We start from the raw sequence: 25084 nt of genomic DNA, 5'->3' as shown, positions 1-25084 counted from the left end.
TACACATTCACCTCTTCCTCAATGTTGCCATTCTTTGACTTTTGCTGACCTTGTCATAAATCTGAAGCTCAAATACTCGTTTTCTCTACACACACTTACCAACTATCTATTATTCACTTCTACTCACTTAGAAGTAGAAGAAGGAATAGGGTTTGTAGTCTTCAAATATCATTGCTGTATTTCTTTCGAATCCACTTTACAGGTTAGTTGCTTAGAATTGCATTCCGTAAACAAATCATGCGTTTATCTACATTTGCTGAGTTCAGGGTTTTGTTCTTCATGTTGATAACATTATACATAAACGATACATATTCATGGTAAGGTATAGATTTTCCATATCATGGCATTGTTATCATTTTGAGAATAATATGTTACTGAGTTGTGAGAGACTAACTACTCACCAAAGAGATGTTGATAATCAATTTGCAATTTCAAGTTCTTCCAATATAATAACATACAAAAAATTCTTTACTTGCGCAATGCGCGTGTCTCATTCTAGTTTTAATTAAATTATTACCTCGCTAGAGAGCTCTCTCCGCTAATTCCATCAAAGGAAACAAAATTTAAGGTGCTGGATAAATTCTCATAAGTGTAAGTAGAGTCAGACGGAGGAGTAATCTTGTTTTCCAAACATTGTTTCAGTTCCATAACTACATGCTTCATGGTTGGCCTATTCATGGAAGTTGCTGCTACACAAGCCATTGCGGTATCCAAAGCTTTTGTTGCAGAGGAAATATCAAACTTTCCTTGTAATCTGGGATCTACAATATCCTTTACCTCTCTTTCCACCAGCATGGAACCAACCCATTGGATAATATGGATTTTTTCTTTAGTTTTGATTATGGCAGGTTGTCCTGTTATTATCTCAAGCAAAACTACCCCAAAGCTGAAAACATCACTTTTTTCTCTCAGCTTGCTTAGTCTATTGTACCTGCAAAATAAAAAATTTCAACTTAATCTATAAGTTTCACTTGACAATTTAACATTAAAAAACTTAAGTAGTGTATTGATTTGTTTATCAATGTATTTATGTTTTAAAATGATGTTTCAATTAATGCTTGTATTTTAAGATAGAGATCATAGTAACTTACTCCGGGTCAAGGTATCCAAGTGTGCCAGCAACAACGGTGAAGACATGAGTGTCACCTTCATTAGGAAAGATCTTTGACAACCCAAAATCAGCTAATTTACCTTGGAGTTTTTCATTTAGTAAGATGTTTTTAGATTTAACATCTCTGTGAACAATTGGTGGGTTGCACCCATGATGCAGATACTCCAATCCTACCGTTGAATGTTCAAATCAAGTTAAGATTTGTGGCATAAAATGTAACTCTTTATGAAATATATATGTTGGTTGGTTGATGAAAATCATGAAACTAATGGCCAAAAGGATTGCTACTCACCTTCTGCAGCTTCCGTTGCAATTTGAAGTCGTTGATTCCAACTCAATATATTTTCATTTTTATCTGTAATAATAAAACAAACTTAGACAAGAAAATCATAAGTCGTTGATTCCAACTCATTATATTTTTGTTTTATCCGCATTCATGAAAAAACTTAGACAAGAAAAACATTACCAGGGAAAAAAGACATCAATTTTGGCATTTGGTTTAGGCTTTATCTAGTTTGTTTGTTATTTTGACATCCTTTGACTATTTAGAAGTTTTATGCAGATGGTAGATATTCACAAAAACTTGGAAGCATTAGTTTCAATTAATAGAGTAATAGCTAGGTGATCTAAGAGATTTATAGCTAAAAGGCAAACAAGGCCTTATTGTTGTAACTTAATTACAAAACCCGCTTGGAATGTGAGGATTGCCCCACTTATAAACACACCCGGCTTAGAAGTGGGACTCTTAACATACTCTCTCACAATTAGTACTGGACATTTGGAGCGTGAATATACATGGTGGGTGGCCCGATAATTCGGGCTTGGAAGTGGGACTCTTAACATACTCTCTCACACTTAGGACTGGACATTTGAAGCATGAACATACATGGTGGGTGGCCCGATAATTCAGGCTTGGAAGTGGGACTCTTAACATACTCTCTCACACTTAGGACTGGACATTTGGAGCGTGAACATACATGGTGGGTGGCCTGATAACGAAAACTTAATAGTAGGTGACCCAACAGATCTTAAACAAGACTCTGATATCATTAGAAGAATTGTTGTTGGGCTTAACTCAACCTTACAAAACTTTCTTGTAAGGTGACGATTGCCCCTGCTTATAAACACATGTTCAGGCCATATATTGTCCAAGTGAGACTCTTTACAGTTATAAATACCAATATGTTGAACCTATCTTTCTCTCATTTTCCTTCTATTTCTATCATGCTTTCTACAAGTTCTTCTGTTTATATTATCAATGGGTATATAATATAACTGTCACTATACCTGATAAGTGCTTGGCTAAGTCTCCATTAGCCATATACTCATAAATTAGAGCCATGTTGGTGCCATCATCACAATACCCTATAAGACCAGTCAAGTATTTATGATGAACTATAGCAAAAAGTTTGGCCTGTGTGTCACAAAAGGATAAAACTTGTTAACTATATTTATACACACACAAGCATGATGAAATTTGCAAGTTAGTTAATCATACTACCTCTGCTTGAAATTGCAGATATCCTTGAGCTGATGAGGAAGATAGCATTTTGACAGCTACCTCAGTATCATCATCAATCCAGCCATGGTAGACTGTTCCAGATGCTCCTTTTCCCACAACCTTTTCAAAGTTTCTGGTAATGCTTAATACTTCTTCATAGGTAAATTCTTGTTTCTTTGACTCTAGTTCCTGCTTTATTCTTCCCACCTTGCTCAGACGATGGGAAACTGGGACGAAGCAAACACAGTCATTATCGAAATGGAAGAAAAAGTACTGTTTATCATTTCATTGTTTATATTCGAGTCTAAATTTGAGACACGGCTAGCGTAGTCAATAGAAAAAAAACATGTACCTTGGTGCCTCTTGTAGTATATGCGAAAAGAAATTATTGCTACTGCTAGTATCGTGAAAGCTCCTCCGAGTGATGCTACTAATGGAACCCCAACCTTATTTCCATTCCCCTTGTTGCATGAACCAAAGGAGCAAAGATTTGGATTTCCACCAAAACTTGCATTTACAGTAAGAAATAAATAATGTTATGTATTTGATATTTGATATCAGTAGCTAGTGGCGTGAAAACTGAATCATAAAAGAAAAAGAGTATTACTTAAAAGTAAAACTTGAAATGGAACATACTTGAATTTGAGCATACTATTCTCTGGATGCACAAGAAGTTCTATTGGAATTGCTCCTGATAGCTTATTTCCTTCCAGGTTTCTTCAATAAATACATCACTAAAGTTACAATTTATACACGCATTCTTACGATGATCCTTTAAACAACTGAAGCATTAAAGTTAATTGAAAAATCAAGTTCATTTAGGTGAACTTAGCCTCATTAAAGCTTCACTACTCTAGAGAATTTACCGAAGTGAAGACAGTTGACTTACAAAACTCGCAAGAAGCGTAGCTGAGATAGGAAATCAGGCACAGCCCCAGTCAAACTGTTATTTGACAAATCCCTAAAATTTGAACAAAATGTTTTACTCAACTTTATGAACTAACTTCATTTTTGTGATAATTTATATATCTTGCTACTTGAATATCATAGATTGAAGGACTTACAAATATTCGATCGACTTTAGATTGGATATGGCAAGAGCTATAGTTCCAATTAAGCTGCTGGAAGTTAAGTTCCTAAAAACACGATTATGAAGGTTCGTTAATATCATTGAACATTAGACTATAAAAATGAAGTTAAAACTATACCTATATCTATAACTTACAAGTATATGATCCTTGGCGAATCAGATCCAACATAGCTGCAGTTTAGACCATCCCACAAAAAAGACACAGGAACACAAGGATCTCCCTGCCATTTTCTCTTGATCTCGTAAATTGACTTCACATTTAGGATAGCATCAACTGTTTTCATATACAAAACTTGGTCAGGAGAAAACATTAAACACGGTACTTTGAATACTAATAAGATTTTAAGAATAATGCACATAAATATTGATGTGCAGGGTCTTCAATTTATTCTCAAGTTGAAAATTTGAGAATAAAATCGGTGTATCTAACTACATTACATACCGTCTGTTTGATATGTTTCTGATTGTAAGAAGTCCTTTGTCGTGTATATCTCGATCGCATTAAAGAGTGGTGGAAGAGTTGATCTGCTAGTCTTATTAAACCAAAGTTCCAACATATTTACACTTATAATTGATACATAATACAGGTTCTGCAGGTACAAAGGGTTGACTGGATCATTATTTAAAAGCTTCCCATTTACAAAAATGTTGAACTCTCTAATTTGATTTGCCTCGAGTTTCTGGATTTCAGTGAAGTACAAATACACGTAATATCTGGAGGCATTATACTTGGGAAGGAAGTAAAACTCGATATTGTCACTGTCATTTTCTGGAATTGATGCTGTTCTCGTGACAGTTGAGGGTGGTAGTAGTAAGAAATTGAACGAAGGTGCTCTTTGGTCTAAGGTGAGTGAAGTATCTATCATTTTCCAGTCAGTTGAATTATAAGGTGTCCATATTCTGTCATAAATATCATCTGGATATCTTTGGAAAAGGAAATAGCGTTACACATAAATGATCATTATATTAACAATAGTAGTATAGAAAAAATCACGCATCGTTTTGAGATGACTCACCTGATTTTTGGACCACCCTGTGAGCCTACATCAAACCTTGCCAAAAGCTCCAAAGAGTTAGCAAGATAAGCATCACTGTTAAGAACTCTAACCTCTAAAACTGAAATAAAAGGTGTACCCTTTCCAATATTGAACAAACAAACATGAACATAATCTGAGGAAGCAGCATAAATTATTTCCTTAGTTACTACACTCGATGAATCCTCAAACACCACAGATTCCCACCGTTTGGCTCCATGGTAAACATCGAATTCAGGAAGAGAGTCTTTTCCATCATAATTACCATACACAAAACTGGCCCTGACTAAGTATTTCTTGCTACTTCCTTGTGAAACAAAAAGGGTGTAGCAGTTCCTGGTTCCTTCTGGGAAGCTTCTAACATTCCAGAACTGTCTTTCAAGGGAAGCCTTGTATTTTGACGATATACTGCGGCTTACACCAGTATCTGTGAAATTAACATCCCAAGTGTAATAGATGGAAGTAGTTTCATCTGTGTAGCTTGGTTCATCCACTAGTCCACAGTCAATACTAATGAATCCTGCAAAAGAGTAAAACAAATTTCTAAGAACACGAAGCATGATTATCAGTATCTCATGATACATGCGAGTCATATCTCGATTTCATACTAATGTTATGAGATGAGAGTGCCAAACCTGATTGGTTGTTCTGAGCATGAACGATGAAAGGAAAAGTCAAAGAAAGTAGAAACACTAAAAGAAGCAAGTGTCGTGCCATATGTGAACTTGAAAACTTGTTACACACTCAATCTGATACAAGATGTTATTATTGATTCAGCTTAACTATTCAATGATGCTTTTCATTTTAATCTTCATCTGAGTTCTGTTGTTAGTCAAATTCTTCTGCATGTTAAACTGAGGCCACTGGGCAATCTCCATGGTAAAGAAATCACATGGCTTATTATGATAATATAATATTTTTGTAAGAATCATTCTCATAAAGTTATAAATTGGTGAATGAGGTGTTTGTGACATTGTTTGGATCCATTTTGAGGTATAACGTAATTTAATCTAAAGATTGAAATAGCATATTGAGATTGACTTTCAAAATAAATAAATAAATAAATAAATAAATTTGATTTCATTTATATAGTTTGGATTGAATCAACTCGTTCAAATTTTGATGACGTATAACACAAGTATATATATGATAAAAATACTACAAAAGATTAATATTATGAAATAATTTCGAGTTTGAATTGATCAAGTTTTAGATTAGATTGAAGTTCTGATGAAGAATCGTATAGAGATCAATCTGCCATAAAATGTAGTATAAATGATGTTCGAAGTTAGTTTTTTTTCAAATAGTAAATAATAACATCTTCAATGTCATTTTATAAGGGAAATCTTCATTCCACCCTTATGTCTACTTCCACACAGCTAACAATTTTAATGTCCACTTATTCTTTAAAATATTGAACCGGATATGCATCTCCGTATGAATAAAATGTTAATTCGGATATGCATCTCCAAAATTAGCAATTTAGATATGCATCTCCAGAATTGTGTCGGGTAGATCAAAGCAAAAATAACTATGAAAAAATGAAATTCAAATAACTTAAATTAACTCCAAAATAAACATTACATAGGTAAATATTACATAAATTTAACATTACGTGTTATTAAAAACAGGTAATTGGGAATGTTGCAATATTTTTATAACATCATTGTCTGATCTTTGAATCATTGCATCCACTTCAAACAGGCCTTTTGTTGAGTATTGATAAAATGTATTCCACATTACCTTCAAATCATCATTCGTCTTCAGTTCGAGCACTTCCGTTGTCTATCGAGGGTGAACGGTACTCGAGCTTGACAACTCTTCAATTTTCTAGATATTTCTGGAGAGTATTCAGTTTAATTTTCAGATCGACGCAAAATATGTTCTCGCAGATTCAAAATTGTGGTGGGGGGGGTTGTTGTGCCACTAAAATACACAAAAGCAAGATGAGGATATGTAAACATTATGGTATGTGTAAAGAAAATGGATTAATGCAAGTAATAAGAGATGCAAAGAATGATTTTTACCTGCAATTCCAGCTTGTTTTGCTCCGTTTGAACTGATGAATTACAAGATACTTTGGGGATGAAACGATGATTGAGAATGATAAAGTTTTTTCAAAGTTTTTTTTCTTCAATGGAAGCTTACTTTGACATAAAGAAAAAGCTCATGCAAGATGATGTTTTATCAACCTTTCGACATTACAAGGAGATGCTTCTTCGAGAATGTCACTGAATCTTTTTCAAAACCAGTTGCATGAGTAATAGAATAACTTAAATGAGTGTGGAGATATTTGGGAGATGCATCTCTAAACACACTTAAATAAAATACAAAAATACATCTTCGGACTGTTTGAATAGAGGGTCTTGATGTAGTTTTGAGGGCATTCGAAGATGCATTTTTAAATGTTAGAAGAGGACAAAAATTGAATTTACAAAAGTGTGGTATATTGATATAAGGATGGAATGATGATTTCCCTTTTATAAAAACAAACTTAAGATGAGTTTTATATAACAAGTGGTCTCTATTGGATCATCTCACGTTTATACGTGTTGTTTCAATATTATTAAACAATCCATGCTTTTTTTTTCTTCAAATTAAATATTAATTAGTTAATTTTAATATATATATATATATATATATATATATATATACTAGTACTTAGACCCGTGCGAGGCACGGGTTAAATATTTTCTAAGTAAAAAATCTCATTTTAATTTACAAAATTTTACTTATAGTATTATTGTATAGATAAAATGTCATTGTTATTAATAATATAAAAAAATTATTTAACTAAATTTATTTGTAAATTATAAAATAATTTGGGCATTTATAATTTATTAATAATTTATTAAGTTCTAAAAAAAATTAACTTGTTAAATAACTGTATCAACAATTGACTTTTTTCCGTTTATAAAATATTTGTAACTTATTCCCGTTTATAAAAATAATTGTATCATTAGTTGACTTTTTTCCGTTTATAAAAATATTTATAACTTATTACCGTTTATAATAATAATTGTATCAACAGCAAACTTTTTCATGTTTATAAAAAATATTTGTAACTTATTCCCGTTTAAATGTCTCCCATAAAATTAAATATGAGTATTATCAATTAAATAATAATTAAAACTATATTATAAATCTTTTAATTACATAAAAGAGTTTAATAAATATGTATTGATACTGGAAAAGCTTGCAGGAGAAGGAAATCAAAAGATAAAAAAACATCAAATCTATTTGGAGGACAGCTGGTCGCGCAACGTTATTATAAAGTAATGATTAAAAAAAATAGATAAAAAATATACTATTAAAAATAATAAACAAAATATGTCAAATTCGTGCTTGTGATCTAAATATTAATTAATTTTATAGTGTAGAATTTTTTTATTAATTTTTAAAGAGAAATTGTATTAATTCAAAAAAACATGACCTTAAAAAATTAGATATATATGTAATGAAATATATATATATATATATATATATATATATATATATATATATATATATATATATATATATATATATATATATATATATATATATATATATATATATATATATATATATATATATATATATATATATATATATATATATATATATATATATATATATATATATATATATATATATATATATATATATATATATATATATATATATATATATATATATATATATATATATATATATATATAATCATGGTTCGTTCCATTGAAAGAAATATTTTGAATAATTGAATAATAATTTAAAATCATATTTTGTTTATACACCTATGCTAAATATTCGTTTTTAACTGATTAATCAATAAGAAACTACTTTTGAATAATTGACGAATAAAAAGTATTTATAATTTATTTAAGATTTATTAAAAGAAAGATTTATTTAAGATTTATAATTGACCAATAAAAAAATATCTTTGAATATATATTTGAAATTATAAAAATATTAATTAAAGATTCGTTATTTAACGTTAATAATAACGTCATATAAATAATCATTTCAAACTTGTAACTTGAAATATAGTAATAAAATATTTAGAGTATCATATTTTAAGGAAACTTTTAGAGAAATTAAAAACAAAAGTTGTAATATATAGAAGATAAAAAAAACTTCTTTGATTTTATTATTAATATTATTAAATTACAAACTTAAATTAAAACAATTATGTAATATAGTTGATTAAAATTATTTTAGTACTTTATTATTCATTTATATCAAATCATAAACTAAAATTATAAATAAATTTTAATTTCTCACATATTTAATCATGTATATATTATTTTAATTGTATAAATTTTAATTAATAATATTAAAGATTAAATATGTTTTTGGTCTTTATAAATATCTCATATTTTTTTATTTTTTTTATTTTTTTTGGAGCAAATAGGATATATATATTCCTAAAAATCAGTTGAAGCACACACTGACCCAAGGGTCTAAGTATCAAGGAGACAAAGCCTAAGTTACAAACTAAGGCTAACTAAATGTATCAACAAACACTTTGAATTTGCTGGTTTGATGCACCCTGCCTTTTATCCTCTCCAAAACATCCTGGACAAGTAACGGCTCCACATTAGGGGCATTAAACACTCTCCTATTTCTCTTGATCCAAACATAATAAACAACTTCTGCAAGACACATCTTGAGAATTTTAGCATAATTTCGCGTCCCATTAGTATGCTCGCTGATCCATTGTAACTCATTGTGCCATCCCTGCGGTGTATGGTTTAGATGCATCCAGCCTAACACATGTTGCCATAGGTTTTTGGTAGTAACACAAACAAAAAACAGATGTTCACAGGATTCCGGTTCTCCACAGAAAAGACATTTCCCATCAATTGTCATCCCAAATTTCTGGAGGCAATCCTTCGTATGTAGGCGGCTATGGCATGTCATCCATAGAATGAAAATCGCACGGGGACTTGCCAAATTCCCACGAATGAGATTTTTCCATGGAACCGGCTGCCGTATACCTCGCAGCTCAAGATACATCATACGTGTTTTGTAAATGCCCGTACCTGCAAAATTCTTCCAAGCATCAGTATTACACAAAATATCTCTATTATTTTTATTCCTTATTAAAAAAAATAACATATTTCAATACCTTTCTCGACTTCTGCACGCGACTTCAAGGCAGCAAGAAAGCCAAAGTTGAAACACCATGCACGTGACTTCTGCAGAAACCTTTCTCGAAAACACCAACAATAATCCAGGAAATATCAGTATAGACTCACAGAAAGCTCGACTGATACTCTATGTAATTAAGAGGAAAACTGTAATCTGATTCCTCAGCCAAAATCTCATCATTGATGCAATTTAAGGAATTTAACAATTAGAAAACCAAGCCTTGTATATATTGATCAAAAGACCAAGGTGACTCTAAAGTCTCTGTATTGTTAACATTATGTAGAATCATAAATAAATGAAAGGATCAAGGTGATAATAGAAAGTAGAAACTCGCACACGCAACCACGAAATAAAAAGAAAAATAAAAGCTATGTCGGTAAATAGAAAGAAACACAAACCTCATTAATTCTGCGATCTTGAATACTGTCCACAATATTATTGGTGTCATGTCCACCTCGTGAAGTACCAAGGACAGTTCCTTCGCACTTATGTATACCATTAACACTCAACGGAGTTGATGCGACTGTATTGCATCATAGTTTCATCATCAATAGTATAATTTAGTTTCGTAAGTGAAACCACAACAACACTCATTCTTGGACATCCTTTCGGATCTCAATTTGTGCAATCCTTTGCAAGTTGTGCCATCTGCTAGTGGAAAAATAGGTAAAGCTTAAATGATGCTGAAATTAGAAACAAAAAATTGTTTATGATTCATAATAATACCTTGTAAATTGAGTAGCCATCTCCTTTAATCCATTAGATTTCTTAGACCTTCTATAGAATTTCCCTCTTAATCAAAACTTCCTCAAACTGACATACATATCATCCTAAAAATAGCTTTATCTATAAATAAGGTTATTAATTGAGAAATAAAAATCAACTACCAAATTAATAATAATAATCTATCAATAATCAATAATAACAATCAGAATATTAACCATTCAAGATCTAGTGCTCCAAATGCTTCACACTTCACTTTAGTATTAACATAATCACTCATAGCGATATTACGATCTTCAAATGCAACACCTGCAATAAGAAAAGTTTCATAACACACATGATACTAAACACATTATTGAAGGATAGAAAAACACTTAGAAAGGGGGGGGGGGTTTGAATAAGTGTAGTCTTAAAAACTTGAACGATAAAAATAAATTGCACAGTTATTTTTATCCTGGTTCGTTGTTAACTAAACTACTCGAGTCCACCCCCGCGGAGTGATTTACCTCACCTGAGGATTTAATCCACTAATCGTAACAGATTACAATGGTTTTCCACTTAGCCCACGACTAAGTCTTCTAGAGTATCCTGATCACAACCTGATCACTCTAGGAACAAATGCTTAGACACAAGCTAAGACTTTCTTAGAGTATCCTGACCACCACGTGATCACTCTAAATACAACTGCTTAGACACAAGCTAAGACTTCCTAGAGTATTTTGATCAACACTTGATCACTCTAGTTACTTACAAATTAATGTAATCAATTCTAAGAGTATTACAAATGCTTCTGAAAAGCTATAATCACAACAGTGATATTTCTCTTAAAGTTTAAGCTTAATCTCACTAATATATTACAACAGCAATGTAGTGAGCTTTGATGAAGATGAAGTTTCTGAGTTTTTAATTGAACAGCGTTTCAGCAAGTTAATATTCACAGAATTTGGTTCAGAGTTGTTGTACTTGCTTCTCATCAGAACTTCATATTTATAGGCGCTTGAGAAGATGACCGTTGGGTGCATTTAATGCTTTGCGTATTCCGTACAGCATTGCATTTAATGTTTCACGCTTTTGTCAACTACCTCGAGCCTTGTTCACGCTGTGTCTACTAACGTTGCCTTTAATAGCTTCCAACGTTCCTTTTGTCAGTCAGCGTAGCCTGCCACTTGTACTTTCTTCTGATCTGATGTTTGAGAATACAACGTTTGAAAATCATCAGAGTCAAACAGCTTGGTGCAAAGCATCTTCTTGTCTTCTGACCTTGAAGTGCTTCTGAGTGTGATACCATCAGAACTTCAGTGCTACTGCTTCTGATCTCAAGTTCTTCTGATGCTTCCATAGACCCATGTTCTGATTCTGCCTTGACCATCTTCTGATGTCTTGCCAGACCATGTTCTGATGTTGCATGCTGAACCTTCTGAGACAAAGCTTCTGAGCGCTGATTTGTGCATACTCTTTATATATTTCCTGAAATGGAAATTGCAATGTATTAGAGTACCACATTATCTCACACAAAATTCATATCCTTGTTATCATCAAAACTAAGAATATTGATCAGAACAAATCTTGTTCTAACAATCTCCCCCTTTTTGATGATGACAAAAACATATATAAATGATATGAATTTGCGATCAGAAAGAGCAGACGGCTAAAGACAAATTACACAGCTATAGCATAAGCATGTGAATATGTCTCCCCCTGAGATTAACAATCTCCCCCTGAGATGAATAATCTCCCTCTGAAATAAATACTCGAAGAACTTTAATAATAAAAGACTTCCCTGATTATTTCGGTAGAGACGATCACATAAGCTTCTGTCTTCTGATAATTCATAGCTTCTGACTTCTGCTTCCATTGGACAGCTTCAGAACTTGAATTTCTTTAGATCCCTAGAACACTCACAGCTTCTGATTCCTGCTTCCATTTAGGACAGCTTCAGAACTTGAATTTCTTTGATCTTCAGAACATTCACAGCTTCTGATTCCTGCTTCCATTTAGGACAGCTTCAGAACTTGAAGTTCTTTGATCTTCAGAACATTCACAGCTTCTGATTCATGCTTCCATTTAGGACAGCTTCAGAACTTGAGTTTTCTGGATCTTTAGAACATTCACAGCTTCTGATTTCTGCTTCCCTCGGATAGCTTCAGAGCTTTGAATTTCTTCTTACATCACTTCATGCTAGATTGTATCAGAACATTGTTGAATGTACCAGAGCATCATCAGAGCATCTCTACATCCTGAAATGTTACAGAACAAAACTAAACGACAAAAGTCAGCATGAATGAGTTAGAACATAAAATGTGTATCAGAACACAAAATATGTATCAGAGCCATATAAGCCATATAGAATATATCAGATCCAATAGACAATGTATCAGAGCAAATAGACAATGATTTGGATCATATTCTATTATCAGAATTTCTGATCATTCTTCCTTCTTGCTTCTGATTCTGAAGCTTCCTAGCACTCAGCTTGCTTCAAGAATCCAAGAGCTGTTTCTGATCATTCTTCCTTCTTGCTTCTGATTCTGAAGCTTCCTAGCACTCAGCTTGCTTCAAGAATCCAAGAGCTTGATTCATTTTGTTGCTTCTTATGTTGATCTTGAATCTTTGATTCCTGCAACAACACAACTTAAAAACATAGAACTTTGTAAGTTCTGTTAGTAAATGTGGAGCCTTTTTACTCGGTAATTGATAATATTAATCAGATCATTTATCATATATTTTCTCCCCCTTTTTGTCATATCATCAAAAAACAGAAAAGATTCAGATACAAACAAAAAGAAACACATGGAGGAAAAAGGATGATTTCATTGAAGTTCAAACAACAGGTACAGAAGTACACGAAGAGAAGGAAGACAAGATGCACAAAAACAGATGCAGCAAAAGCAAAAAAGCAAAAAACAACATAGACTCAATCTAAGACGGCCCTAGCCTTGACAGGATCTTAGCCAGCATCTCTTGAACCACATTGTTGTATCCATCTTGCCTCTCCATGAAAGCTCTAAACTCAGCATTGACTGAGCTTTGCTCATCCTGTTTCTTCTGAATATCTTCCAGAGTCCTTGCAAGACGAGAAGATTCATCAGAAGAAGCTTCACTGCTTCTAACCACAGGAATAGCATTGTGATCTGTAGCTTCCATAGATAGATCATTTGCAGGGATTTCCTCAACAGGAACTGATTCAGCAACATGATCTTCTACATCTGCTTCTTGCATAGAAGCATCTCCATATTCTGCAGCAGGAATTTCCGAATCTCCATTCTCAAGTGCCTAAAGAATGGCAGCAAGATTCCTGGGAGCAGAAGGACCTTCAACTTCTGGTGGGTCAACAACTTCTGGAATGACCAAGCTTGGGTCTTTCTCAGAAGGGTTTTCCCTCAGAAAGTCAAAGAGGGTCTTGAAATCTCCAAGAAGAACAGGATAATCAGGAATCCAGATAACAATATCCCTGCATGGATTAGCTTCTAATGCAGCAGCCAGCCTTGCTTGTTCCAATTCATCCAAAAAGGGCTTCTCTTCCAAAAGATGTCTTCCTCTGAGACGAACAAACCAGAAGTCTTCATAGCTTCTCAGAATTCCACGAGGCCGTGGGGCAGCTTCTATACAGGCTTCCTGAAGTTCTAAAAACAGAGCATCTGATTCTCTGCGTAAGATCCTCCAGTGACAAAATGAAGAGGGAAACGTTCGAGGAATATAAAAAAGAAAAGAAGGACAATAAAAGAAATGATGAATGGCATTTAATGTAACATGACGAGAGGAGAGATAATAATGACAAAAGACGAGATTTACACAGTTACCTAAGTAGACGCCCCCTCAACTGCACGCACGCTTGTCCAGAAATAGTGAACACGTGTTTACCATCTGGATAGCCAGTTACAGCTGTTTTGCTTTTAAAGAGATTCTGAATCAACTTAGACAATGAAACGTTAGTAATAACTGAATCACAATTTCTAATTGATTTCAATCAGAACTTCTTATAAAAAAATCCAATTTCATTTCAGAAGATACTCATACATAAGATCTTCTCATCTTCTCATTCTGGGCATAAATCCATACTGATATTCTTCAGAATGAACTTAAACCTATCTTCAGCAAGGGGTTTTGTAAAGATATCAGCCCATTGATGGTCTGTATCCACAAAGTTTAAAGATATAACACCCTTCTGAACATAGTCCCTTATGAAATGATGTTTAATCTCAATATGTTTAGCTTTTGAATGTAAAATAGGATTCTTAGATAAACATATAGCAGAAGTATTATCACAGAAAATAGGAATGTTACTCTCATATATCTGATAATCTTCCAGCTGACTTCTCATCCAAAGCATTTGTGTGCTACAACCAGCAGCAGCAACATATTCTGCTTCTGTTGTTGAGAGGGCAATAGTAGCTTGCTTCTTGCTGTACCATGAGATCAGATGACTTCCAAGAAATTGACAACTTCCAGAAGTGCTCTTTCTTTCTATTCTATCTCCAACATAGTCAGCATCACAGAATCCTACTAAGTTGTAGTCTTTAGATCTTCTGTAAACTCTGTACAACTTCTGATCTACCTTCTTACTTACCTCATCCTTACCCAGTACACATGTTGGATGCATACGAGTTTTGGCTTCTTTGCTTTCAGAAAGATTAAACTTCTTCAGAAGTTCTTTCACATACTTCGTTTGATGAACATAGGTTCCATCGGAAGTTTGGTTGATTTGAATCCCAAGGAAATACTTGAGTTCCCCCATCATGCTCATTTCAAATTCAGCCTGCATAGACTCAGCAAACTCCTTTCCAAGTGTAGCATTAGATGTTCCAAAGATAATATCATCAACATATATTTGACAAATTAAAATATCCCTTTTAAATGTTTTACAAAAGAGAGTAGTGTCCACTTTTCCTCTAGTGAAATCATTTTCCAGAAGGAAAGAACTCAAACGTTCATACCAAGCTCTGGGAGCTTGTTTCAATCCGTATAATGATTTCTTTAATTTGAAAACATGATTTGGAGACATGGAGTCTTCAAAACCAGGAGGTTGGGGAACATAAACTTCTTCATCTATATAACCATTTAAGAAGGCACTCTTGACATCCATCTGATAAAGAGTGATGTTGTGTTGAGTGGCAAAAGAAATTAATAGACGAATAGATTCTAACCTGGCCACTGGTGCAAAGGTTTCTGTATAATCAATCCCTTCTTGCTGACTATAACCCTGAGCAACCAGTCTGGCTTTGTTTCTTACCACTTCACCTTTCTCACTTAGCTTGTTTCTGAAAACCCATTTAGTACCGATGATGTTAAATCCTTTTGGTCTAGGAACCAAGTCCCATACATCATTCCTTGTAAACTGATTTAGTTCTTCTTACATGGCAATTATCCAGTCTGGATCTTCTAGAGCTTGATCAACAGAAGTTGTCTCGATCAAAGAAACAAGACCTAATTGACATTCTGCATTGTTCTTAAGGAATGCCCTTGTTCTGATGGGATCATCTTTCTTTCCAAGGATCACATCTTCTGAATGAGCTGAGGCAAGTCTAGGTGATCTTCTGATAGTTGGTTCTTCAGAAATCCTAAGATTCTCTAAAGATGCAGCAACTTGATCTTCTGATCCATTGCTTCTGAGACTGCCAGCTTCTGCAGCTTTGCTTCTTGATTCTTCAACTTCTGATATATCAATATAAAAATCTGCAAAATTCTCAAACTGCTTTGGTTTTTCAAGACCAAGCTTATCATCAAACCTGATATTGATTGATTCTTCTACAATCAATGTTTCAGTATTGTATACTCTGTAGCCTTTAGAGCGTTCAGAATATCCAAGAAGGAAACATTTTTGTGCTTTGGAATCAAACTTACCAAGATGATCTTTAGTATTCAGAATAAAACATACACATCCAAAAGGATGGAAATATGAAACGTTGGGCTTTCTGTTCTTCCACAATTCATAAGGAGTCTTATTTAGAATAGCTCTGATAGAGATTCTATTCTGAATATAGCATGCAGTGTTAATTGCTTCTGCCCAAAAATGCTTAGCCATATTGGTTTCATTGATCATGGTTCTGGCCATTTCTTGTAGAGTCCTATTCTTTCGCTCTACAACTCCATTTTGCTGTGGAGTTCTGGGGCAAGAGAAATCATGGGCAATACCATTTTCTTTGAAGAACTCCTCAAAGAATCTGTTCTCAAATTCGCCACCATGATCACTTCTGACCTTTATGATTTTACACTCTTTCTCAGATTGAATCTGAGTGCAGAATTCAAAGAACACTGAATGAGACTCATCCTTGTGTTTCAAGAACTTTATCCACGTCCAGCGGCTATAATCATCAACGATGACTAATCCATATTTCTTCCCTCTGACAGATGCTGTTTTGACTGGGCCAAACAGATCAATGTGTAAGAGTTCTAACGGCCTTGAGGAAGAAACAACATTCTTAGACTTGAATGCAGGTCTGGAGAACTTTCCCTTCTGACATGCTTCACAAAGAGCATCTGATTTGAATTTCAGATTGGGGAGTCCTCTGACCAGATTTAGTTTGTTAATCTGAGAAATCTTTCTCAAACTAGCATGTCCTAATCTTCTGTGCCAGACCCATTGCTCTTCAGAAACAGACATAAGACAAGTCACCTTCTGATTCTTAAGATCCTGAAGATCTGTCTTATAAATGTTGTTCTTTCTCTTGCCTGTAAATAGGATTGAGCCATCCTTCTGACTTACAGCCTTGCAAGACTTTTGATTAAAGATTATGTCATAACCATTGTCACTCAATTGACTTATGGACAATAAGTTATGAGCTAATCCATCTACTAGAAGAACATTAGAAATAGAAGGAGAGTTACCAGACTTTATAGATCCTGAGCCAATAATTTTGCCCTTCTGATCTCCTCCGAATTTCACTTCTCCAGCAGATTTAAGCACCAGGTCTTGGAACATAGACCTTCTTCCTGTCATGTGTCGCGAGCATCCAGAGTCCAGGTACCATGACATGTTGTGCTTTTCCTTCTTTGCAGCCAAGGATATCTGCAATAGGAATAATCTTTTCCTTAGGTACCCACATCCTCTTGGGTCCTTTCTTGTTAGTTCTCCTCAAGTTCTGATTGAACTTGGGTTTAGCAAAATATTTAGCAGGAGGAACAGTATGATACTTCTTATTCTGAGTTCCATGATATTTCTTAGGTTGTGTCACATGCTTCTTGGTGTGTGTTGTGTGAAAACTTTGTGCATGTGATGTGTGCTTAATATCATGGGAGTGGCCAAATTTAAATTGGTTATACAGAGGCTTGTATGATATTTTCATATCATCCACAGATTCAAGCTTGTATGGGATTTCACCCTCATAACCAATGCCAACTCTCTTGTTCCCAGACACAGCATATATCATAGAAGCTAGCTGACTTCTGCCAATACTTCTAGATAAGAACTTCCTGAAACTTAAATCATATTCTTTCAGAATATGATTCAGACTGGGAGTAGATTTTTCTGAATCAGAAGGAGATCCAACATTATTGGATAATTTTAAAACTTTTTCTTTTAATTCAGAATTTTCCAACTCAAGCTTCTTAGTTTCAAATTCAAATTGCTTTTTTCAGCTTTTTGTATTTGATACTAAGATGAGCTTTTAATTCAAGAAGCTCTGTTAGACTGGAAACTAACTCTTCTCTAGATAGTTCAGAAAATACCTCTTCAGAATCTGATTCTGATGTAGATTCTGATCCATCATCTTCTGTCGCCATCAGCGCAAAGTTTGCCTGCTCTTCTTCAGAGTCTGATCCTGATTCTGATTCAGAATCATCCCATGTTGCCATAAGACCTTTCTTCTTATGAAACTTCTTCTTGGGATTCTCCTTCTGAAGTTTCGGACACTCATTCTTGTAATGTCCAGGCTCATTGCACTCATAGCAGACAACCTTCTTCTTGTCAGATCTTCTGTCACCAGAAGATTCTCCTCGTTCAAATTTCTTTGAACTTCTGAAGCCTCTGAACTTCCTTTGCTTGCTCTTCCAGAGTTGGTTTACCCTTCTGGAGATCATGGACAGTTCATCTTCTTCTTCAGATTCTGATTCTTCAGGATCTTCTTCTCTAGCCTGAAAAGCGTTAGTGCATTTTTTAACATTAGATTTTAAAGCAATAGACTTACCTTTCTTCTGAGGTTCATTAGCGTCAAGTTCAATCTCATGGCTCCTCAGGGCACTGATCAGCTCTTCCAAAGAAACTTCATTCAGATTCTTCGCAATCTTGAATGCAGTCACCATTGGGCCCCATCTTCTGGGAAAACTTCTGATGATCTTCTTTACATGATCAGCCTTGGTGTAGCCTTTGTCGAGAACTCTCAATCCAGCAGTCAGAGTTTGAAATCTTGAAAACATCTTTTCAATGTCTTCATCATCCTCCATCTTGAAGGCTTCATACTTCTGGATTAGTGCAAGAGCTTTGGTCTCCTTGACTTGAGCATTTCCTTCATGAGTCATCTTCAAGGACTCATATATGTCATGGGCCGTTTCCCTGTTAGATATCTTCTCATACTCAGCATGAGAGATAGCATTCAGCAAAACAGTCATGCATTTGTGATGATTCTTGAAATCTTTCTTTTGATCATCATTCATTTCGCTTCTCGTGAGCCTTACACCAGTAGCTTTAACAGGATGTTTGTAACCATCCAACAGAAGATCCCATAGATCAGCATCCAGACCACGAAAGTAACTTTCTAATTTATCTTTCCAATACTCAAAGTTTTCACCATCGAATATTGGTGGTCTGGTGTAACCATTGTTACCATTACCATTGTAGTATTGCTCAGCTGAGCCAGATGTAGATGTTTGAGTTTCACCAGCCATCTTTTACTGAAGCGTTTTTCTCTTCCTGAATCTTTTCTAAACACGGTTAAGTGCTTGCACCTTAGAACCGGCGCTCTGATGCCAATTGAAGGATAGAAAAACACTTAGAAAGGGGGGGGGGTTTGAATAAGTGTAGTCTTAAAAACTTGAACGATAAAAATAAATTGCACAGTTATTTTTATCCTGGTTCGTTGTTAACTAAACTACTCCAGTCCACCCCCACGGAGTGATTTACCTCACCTAAGGATTTAATCCACTAATCATAACAGATTACAATGGTTTTCCACTTAGCCCACGACTAAGTCTTCTAGAGTATCCTGATCACAACCTGATCACTCTAGGAACAAATGCTTAGACACAAGCTAAGACTTTCTTAGAGTATCCTGACCATCACGTGATCACTCTAAATACAACTGCTTAGACACAAGCTAAGACTTCCTAGAGTATTCTGATCAACACTTGATCACTCTAGTTACTTACAAATTAATGTAATCAATTCTAAGAGTATTACAAATGCTTCTAAAAAGCTATAATCACAACTGTGATATTTCTCTTAAAGTTTAAGCTTAATCTCACTAATATATTACAACAGCAATGTAGTGAGCTTTGATGAAGATGAAGTTTCTGAGCTTTTAATTGAACAGCGTTTCAGCAAGTTAATATTCACAAAATTTGGTTCAGAGTTGTTGTACTTGCTTCTCATCAGAACTTCATATTTATAGGCGCTTAAGAAGATGACCGTTGGGTGCATTTAATGCTTTGCGTATTCCGTACAACATTGCATTTAATGTTTCACGCTTTTGTCAACTACCTCGAGCCTTGTTCACGCTGTGTCTACTGACGTTGCCTTTAATAGCTTCCAACGTTCCTTTTGTCAGTCAGCGTAGCCTGCCACTTGTACTTTCTTCTGATCTGATGTTTGAGAATACAACGTTTGAAAATCATCAGAGTCAAACAGCTTGGTGCAAAGCATCTTCTTGTCTTCTGACCTTGAAGTGCTTCTGAGCGTGATACCATCAGAACATCAGTGCTACTGCTTCTGATCTCAAGTTCTTCTGATGCTTCCATAGACCCATGCTCTGATTCTGCCTTGACCATCTTCTGATGTCTTGCCAGACCATGTTCTGATGTTGCATGCTGAACCTTCTGAGACAAAGCTTCTGAGCGCTGATTTGTGCATACTCTTTATATATTTCCTGAAATGGAAATTGCAATGTATTAGAGTACCACATTATCTCACACAAAATTCATATCCTTGTTATCATCAAAACTAAGAATATTGATCAGAACAAATCTTGTTCTAACAATTATAAACTCTCTTTAGTATATATTTAGAACAAAAAATCATGTTATATTTGATTCTATGATTGCAGTTCACCATAAAGATCAAGAAAGACAAATCACAAATCTCAAATTAGTAGTCATACTTCAATGTTCCAGCTATAATTCAGTATATACATAAAATAGATCCAAACAAAATGGTAAAACTATTTATTACATGACAACAGCTAGTGTGGAACCAGCAGCTGAACTCCCCTGATATCGATGACAACATTTACGACATTTTATTGAAGCAACATACCAGCATCGTTTTTATCATAAACAACAAAAAAGAGGTTCAACAACGAAAAAATAGCCGACAAAAAAGAGGTTCATTCAAGATGTCTTCTTCCACATGAACATGAAATAAAATAGCCACAAAATCTGACATTTACTTTTAATATAATTCTAACAATTTGATTTCAACAATAAGACCCGTCAAAGGTGACTTCAGTGCTTCAACGTCGGCTACTGGGACTTTGTAAATCTTAAAGGAAAAGCATCAGCAATATATCAAGATAAACTAACCACAAACATCCTAAGAAATATCAAGCCAGGGCTTTCAAGAGAAAACACAAAGTATCTATATAGATGCGATATTACCTCTCCACCAAAAAATAGAAGTGTCATATCGAAAGGATCCAAATATTTCTTCCCTTTGCACTATCCAACAAAAATGAAAAGGAAAATTAAAAATTCAGCAGCAACAACAATGATAGAAAAAATAAAACAGAGTAACTAACAAAGGGGTTGGAAAAACGAAAGAAAAGCGAAAAGGTTACAGAAATAAAATTGAAAAAATTAAGGTTAATGTGTTTAGTGTTTAGATAGATAACAACACTAATAGAGTGGGAAAATTGTAAATATAACATAGATGAACGATTGAAAAGCAGTGTGAACTGGGAGAAATTTTTTGTCATCTTTATATAATTGAAATCAGCAGAAATCAACAAAAGGAATTGTTCATATTTATAGACTGACACAAAAATAAGAAAGAAACAATATTGATTAAGCACAATTTAGGAATTTGGAGATAAATAATTACCATTAAAGGGATTGAATCGTGAAACCCGTAGAAGCAGAAGCGTCGAAGAACATTGGGCGGAATGAATGGACCGTTGAAAGGATTGAAAAAGATACATTGAATAAGGGGAAGAAATTGATGAAGAAAAATAGGGTTTGTCGTAGGCGACCAATATTTTGAGAAAAGCTAATGGGTATTCTATGGTCATAAACCAATTAAAAGAAAAATTGAAAAATAATGTGTTATCCAAGAGTATAGAGAATCAATAATAATTTAAAAATAAAATTGAATTATTTAATGAATAAATTAACAATAATAAATTGGGAAAAGCTAATGGGTAATTATGTGGTCATAAACCAATTAAAAGTGAAATTGAAAAATTACGTGTTATCCAAGAACATAGGGAATGAATAATAATTTGAAAAATAAAATAAAATTATTTAATTAATAAATTAACAATAATAGTAACATTTCTTTAAGTAGAAATAATTAAAATAGTAAGAGGTCTAGAAATGCGCCACTTGTCAAATTTGCCAATAAACTCATTTTGCTTTATTATTATGTATGATATATATATATATATATATATATATATATATATATATATATATATATATATATATATATATATATATATATATATATATATATATATATATATATATATATATATATATATATATATATATATATATATATATATATATATATAACTTAATCCTGGAGTAAATATATCCCTCCTCTATTAGGAATGATCAAATTACACCCGAAGAGTTACACCACAAGTTACACTCGCTCAATAACTTCATTTCAGATATTTTTTTTATAAAAAAAATCAATCGTTAGATGATATCATATAGATCACACATATAAAGTTTGAGATTAATCTATAATGATTTCATATACCATCAAGATATTAAAAGATTAACGTCAAAATGAACATTAGTATAATGTAAATTTTGATGTAACTCAACGACATAGTAAACCATTATAGATTAATTTTAAATTTTATAGGTATGATCTATATGATAGTATGTTTCAATCCAACGATTGATTTTTTTAAAAAAATATTCGAAATTAAGTTATTGAGCGAGTGTAACTTAGGCAAAAATCCAAGATTGAGTGGTTAAGATTAGGAGATGACAACAATGCATATTTTCATGCATCACTCAAAGCCAAAAGAAAACATAACTATATCAGTAACATGATGACTGAAACAGGTACTATGATTTCTGAACAGAAAGAGATAGGAGAGGAAATCCTGCAATTTTACATTAACATGGTTGGTACTGCAGATACTGATATGATGAACATAGATGTTGAGGCTATGATGTTTGGCAAGCAAGTCACAATTGACCAGAGTGAGTTCCTAACTGGTCCTATTAGTGAAGAGGAGATTGTGAAGAGTTTGAAGGGCATAAGTGATATATCATCACCTGGTATAGATGACTTTGGTTTCAAATTTTTTAAAGCAACATGGGATACCACCAAATATGATGTCATAAAAGCTGTCAACGAATTTTTTATAAGGAGAAACTCTATAGAGCTATAAATTGTACTCTTGTCACCTTGATACCTAAAACCAACAATGCTAAAATTGTCAAAGAATTCAGGCCTATTTCTGGCTATATTGTCATTTACAAAATCATATCTAGAATTCTCACTGCCAGACTGGGGGAATATTTAGTAGCTTCAAACACAAGAGCCAGGCTGCCTTCATACCAGGTCAACACATCCATGACCACATATTAATAGCCTATGAGCTTATTAAAGGGTATGGAATTAAGAGTGGAGTTCCTAGATGCATGACGCAAATGGACCTTCAAAAAGCCTACGACAGAGTGGATTGGAATGCTTTAGAAGTTATTCTCAAGGAACTAAGTATCCCACACATATTTATAAAATGGATCATGCTAACTGTTAGAACCGTGTCTCACAGATATTTGGTAAATGAGGAACCAACCAAGTTGTTGATAGCTAAAAGGGGGCTGAGGAAGGGTGACCCCATCTCCTCTCTTCTCTTTGTCCTTGTAATAAAGTATATGCATAGGGTCTTGAACAAACTGGAAAAAAAAGACTAATTACAATTTCCATTCAAGATGTGAGAAACTGCACATAATAAATCAGAGCTTTGCAGATGATTTATTGTTCTTCTCAAGAGGTGACACTCAATATGTGCAAATGGTTATGAAAGCCTTCAACAATTTCTCCAAATCAACAGGCTGAAGGTCAATCCAGCTATGTGTATGGTATATTTTGGTAATGTTGACCAACAAACCAAAAATGCAATTCAAGACATAACTGAATTCAAGGAAGGTCCTCTGCCTTTCAGATACCTTGGCATCCCATTAACCAGCAGAAAATTGTCTATTGGGCATTGCTTGATTCTGGTGGAAAAAATAATCTCAAGGATAAAACATTGGAGCTCCCGTCTACTAAGATTTGCAGGAAGGAAACAACTTATTAACAATGTACTTTTTGCAATTGTAGGGTATTGGATGCAGTGCATACTACTGCCAAAGATTGTTGTCATAAAGGTTGAAGCCATCTGGCGCACATTTATATGGACTGGCTGTAAGCAAATATCTAGGAAAGCTCTGATAGCTTGGTATAAGGTTTGTACCCCCAAGAATAATGGATGTCTGAATATTATAGCTATGGAAGACTGGAACAAAGCTTGTATTTTGAAACTGTTATGGAATTTAAACAACAAGACAGATAGCCTATGGATCTAGTAGATCTATAACTATTATGTGAAAAAGCTAGACATAATGATAATGACTCCTAGATCAAACTGTTCTTGGATTATAAAGGCTATATTAAAATATAGAGATGAAGTCAGGCAACTGCAAGTGTGGAATAAAATAATGACAATAGGAAAATACTCCACCAGAGGGATATACAAGAGTTTGTGGGCAACCCAAAGTGAAGCTCCTTGGTACAACCTGTTCAGAGGTAACTTTGCCCGGCCTCGTGATTTGTTTATTCTTTGGTTGGAATGTCATAAATGCCTTGAAACTAAAGATAGGTTACATTGTTTTGGAATGATAGACAATAGAAACTGTAGCTTTTGTAATGAGCTAGAAACGATACACCACTTGTTCTTCAAATGCTCAGGCACGAAGCATATTTGGACTGATGTCCTGAAATGGATCTAGATTGATCACACACCCCATGGATGGGATGATGAAATGCAATGGCTAATTACCATGTGAAAAAAGAAAGTAAAAAAGGTAGAGATTATCATGGGGGCCATAGCTGAAACTATATATGAAACTTGGTGCTTACGGAATGCTAGATGTTTTGGTAGAAGCATTAACATTCAAGA

At 33.9% G+C, this 25084-nt stretch overlaps 1 protein-coding gene and 1 long non-coding RNA gene across 4 annotated transcripts; both read right to left on the bottom strand.

Moving 5' to 3' along the window:
* On the bottom strand, positions 1–5692 carry LOC131632444 (putative leucine-rich repeat receptor-like protein kinase At2g19210). Its single transcript, XM_058903190.1, has 13 exons — positions 5372–5692; positions 4719–5256; positions 4145–4626; positions 3838–3976; positions 3677–3748; positions 3502–3573; positions 3249–3329; positions 2965–3119; positions 2613–2839; positions 2399–2525; positions 1404–1466; positions 1092–1281; positions 1–931 (listed from the first exon to the last, which is right to left on the bottom strand). Exons 1-13 carry the CDS (start codon positions 5451–5453, stop codon positions 514–516), a joined length of 2646 nt encoding a protein of 881 aa, XP_058759173.1. The 5' UTR covers positions 5454–5692; the 3' UTR covers positions 1–513.
* Positions 5693–9867: 4175 nt separating this feature from the next.
* Positions 9868–21938, bottom strand: LOC131632446 (uncharacterized). 3 transcript variants are annotated; one of them, XR_009293020.1, is made up of 7 exons: positions 21778–21933; positions 21336–21395; positions 20911–21219; positions 10811–10901; positions 10596–10699; positions 10268–10517; positions 9868–9926 (listed from the first exon to the last, which is right to left on the bottom strand). It is a non-coding gene; the product is annotated as an uncharacterized LOC131632446 (long non-coding RNA). The 3 variants fall into 3 exon arrangements; XR_009293021.1 differs by lacking the exon at positions 9868–9926 and having other exon boundaries at positions 9934–10517; positions 10596–10715; positions 21778–21938; XR_009293019.1 differs by lacking the exon at positions 9868–9926 and having other exon boundaries at positions 9934–10517; positions 21778–21936.
* Positions 21939–25084: the final 3146 nt, after the last annotated feature.

The sequence above is a fragment of the Vicia villosa genome, unplaced genomic scaffold (assembly GCF_029867415.1).
Source record: "Vicia villosa cultivar HV-30 ecotype Madison, WI unplaced genomic scaffold, Vvil1.0 ctg.000941F_1_1, whole genome shotgun sequence".
Classification (NCBI taxonomy): domain Eukaryota; kingdom Viridiplantae; phylum Streptophyta; class Magnoliopsida; order Fabales; family Fabaceae; genus Vicia; species Vicia villosa.
Note: the sequence above shows the minus strand (reverse complement) of the source record. Positions and strands in the feature narration are given on the sequence as shown.

Bases quoted from the DNA above. Each gene is read 5' to 3' on its own strand.
- LOC131632444 (XM_058903190.1), bottom strand. From the start codon at position 5,453: ATGGCACGACACTTGCTTCTTTTAGTGTTTCTACTTTCTTTGACTTTT. The intron at 3,574-3,676 runs GTAAGTCCTTCA...TTCAAATTTTAG, and splicing joins CTAAAGTCGATCGAATATTT to GGATTTGTCAAATAACAGTT. The intron at 3,120-3,248 runs GTATGTTCCATT...TGTAAATGCAAG, and splicing joins AATAGTATGCTCAAATTCAA to TTTTGGTGGAAATCCAAATC.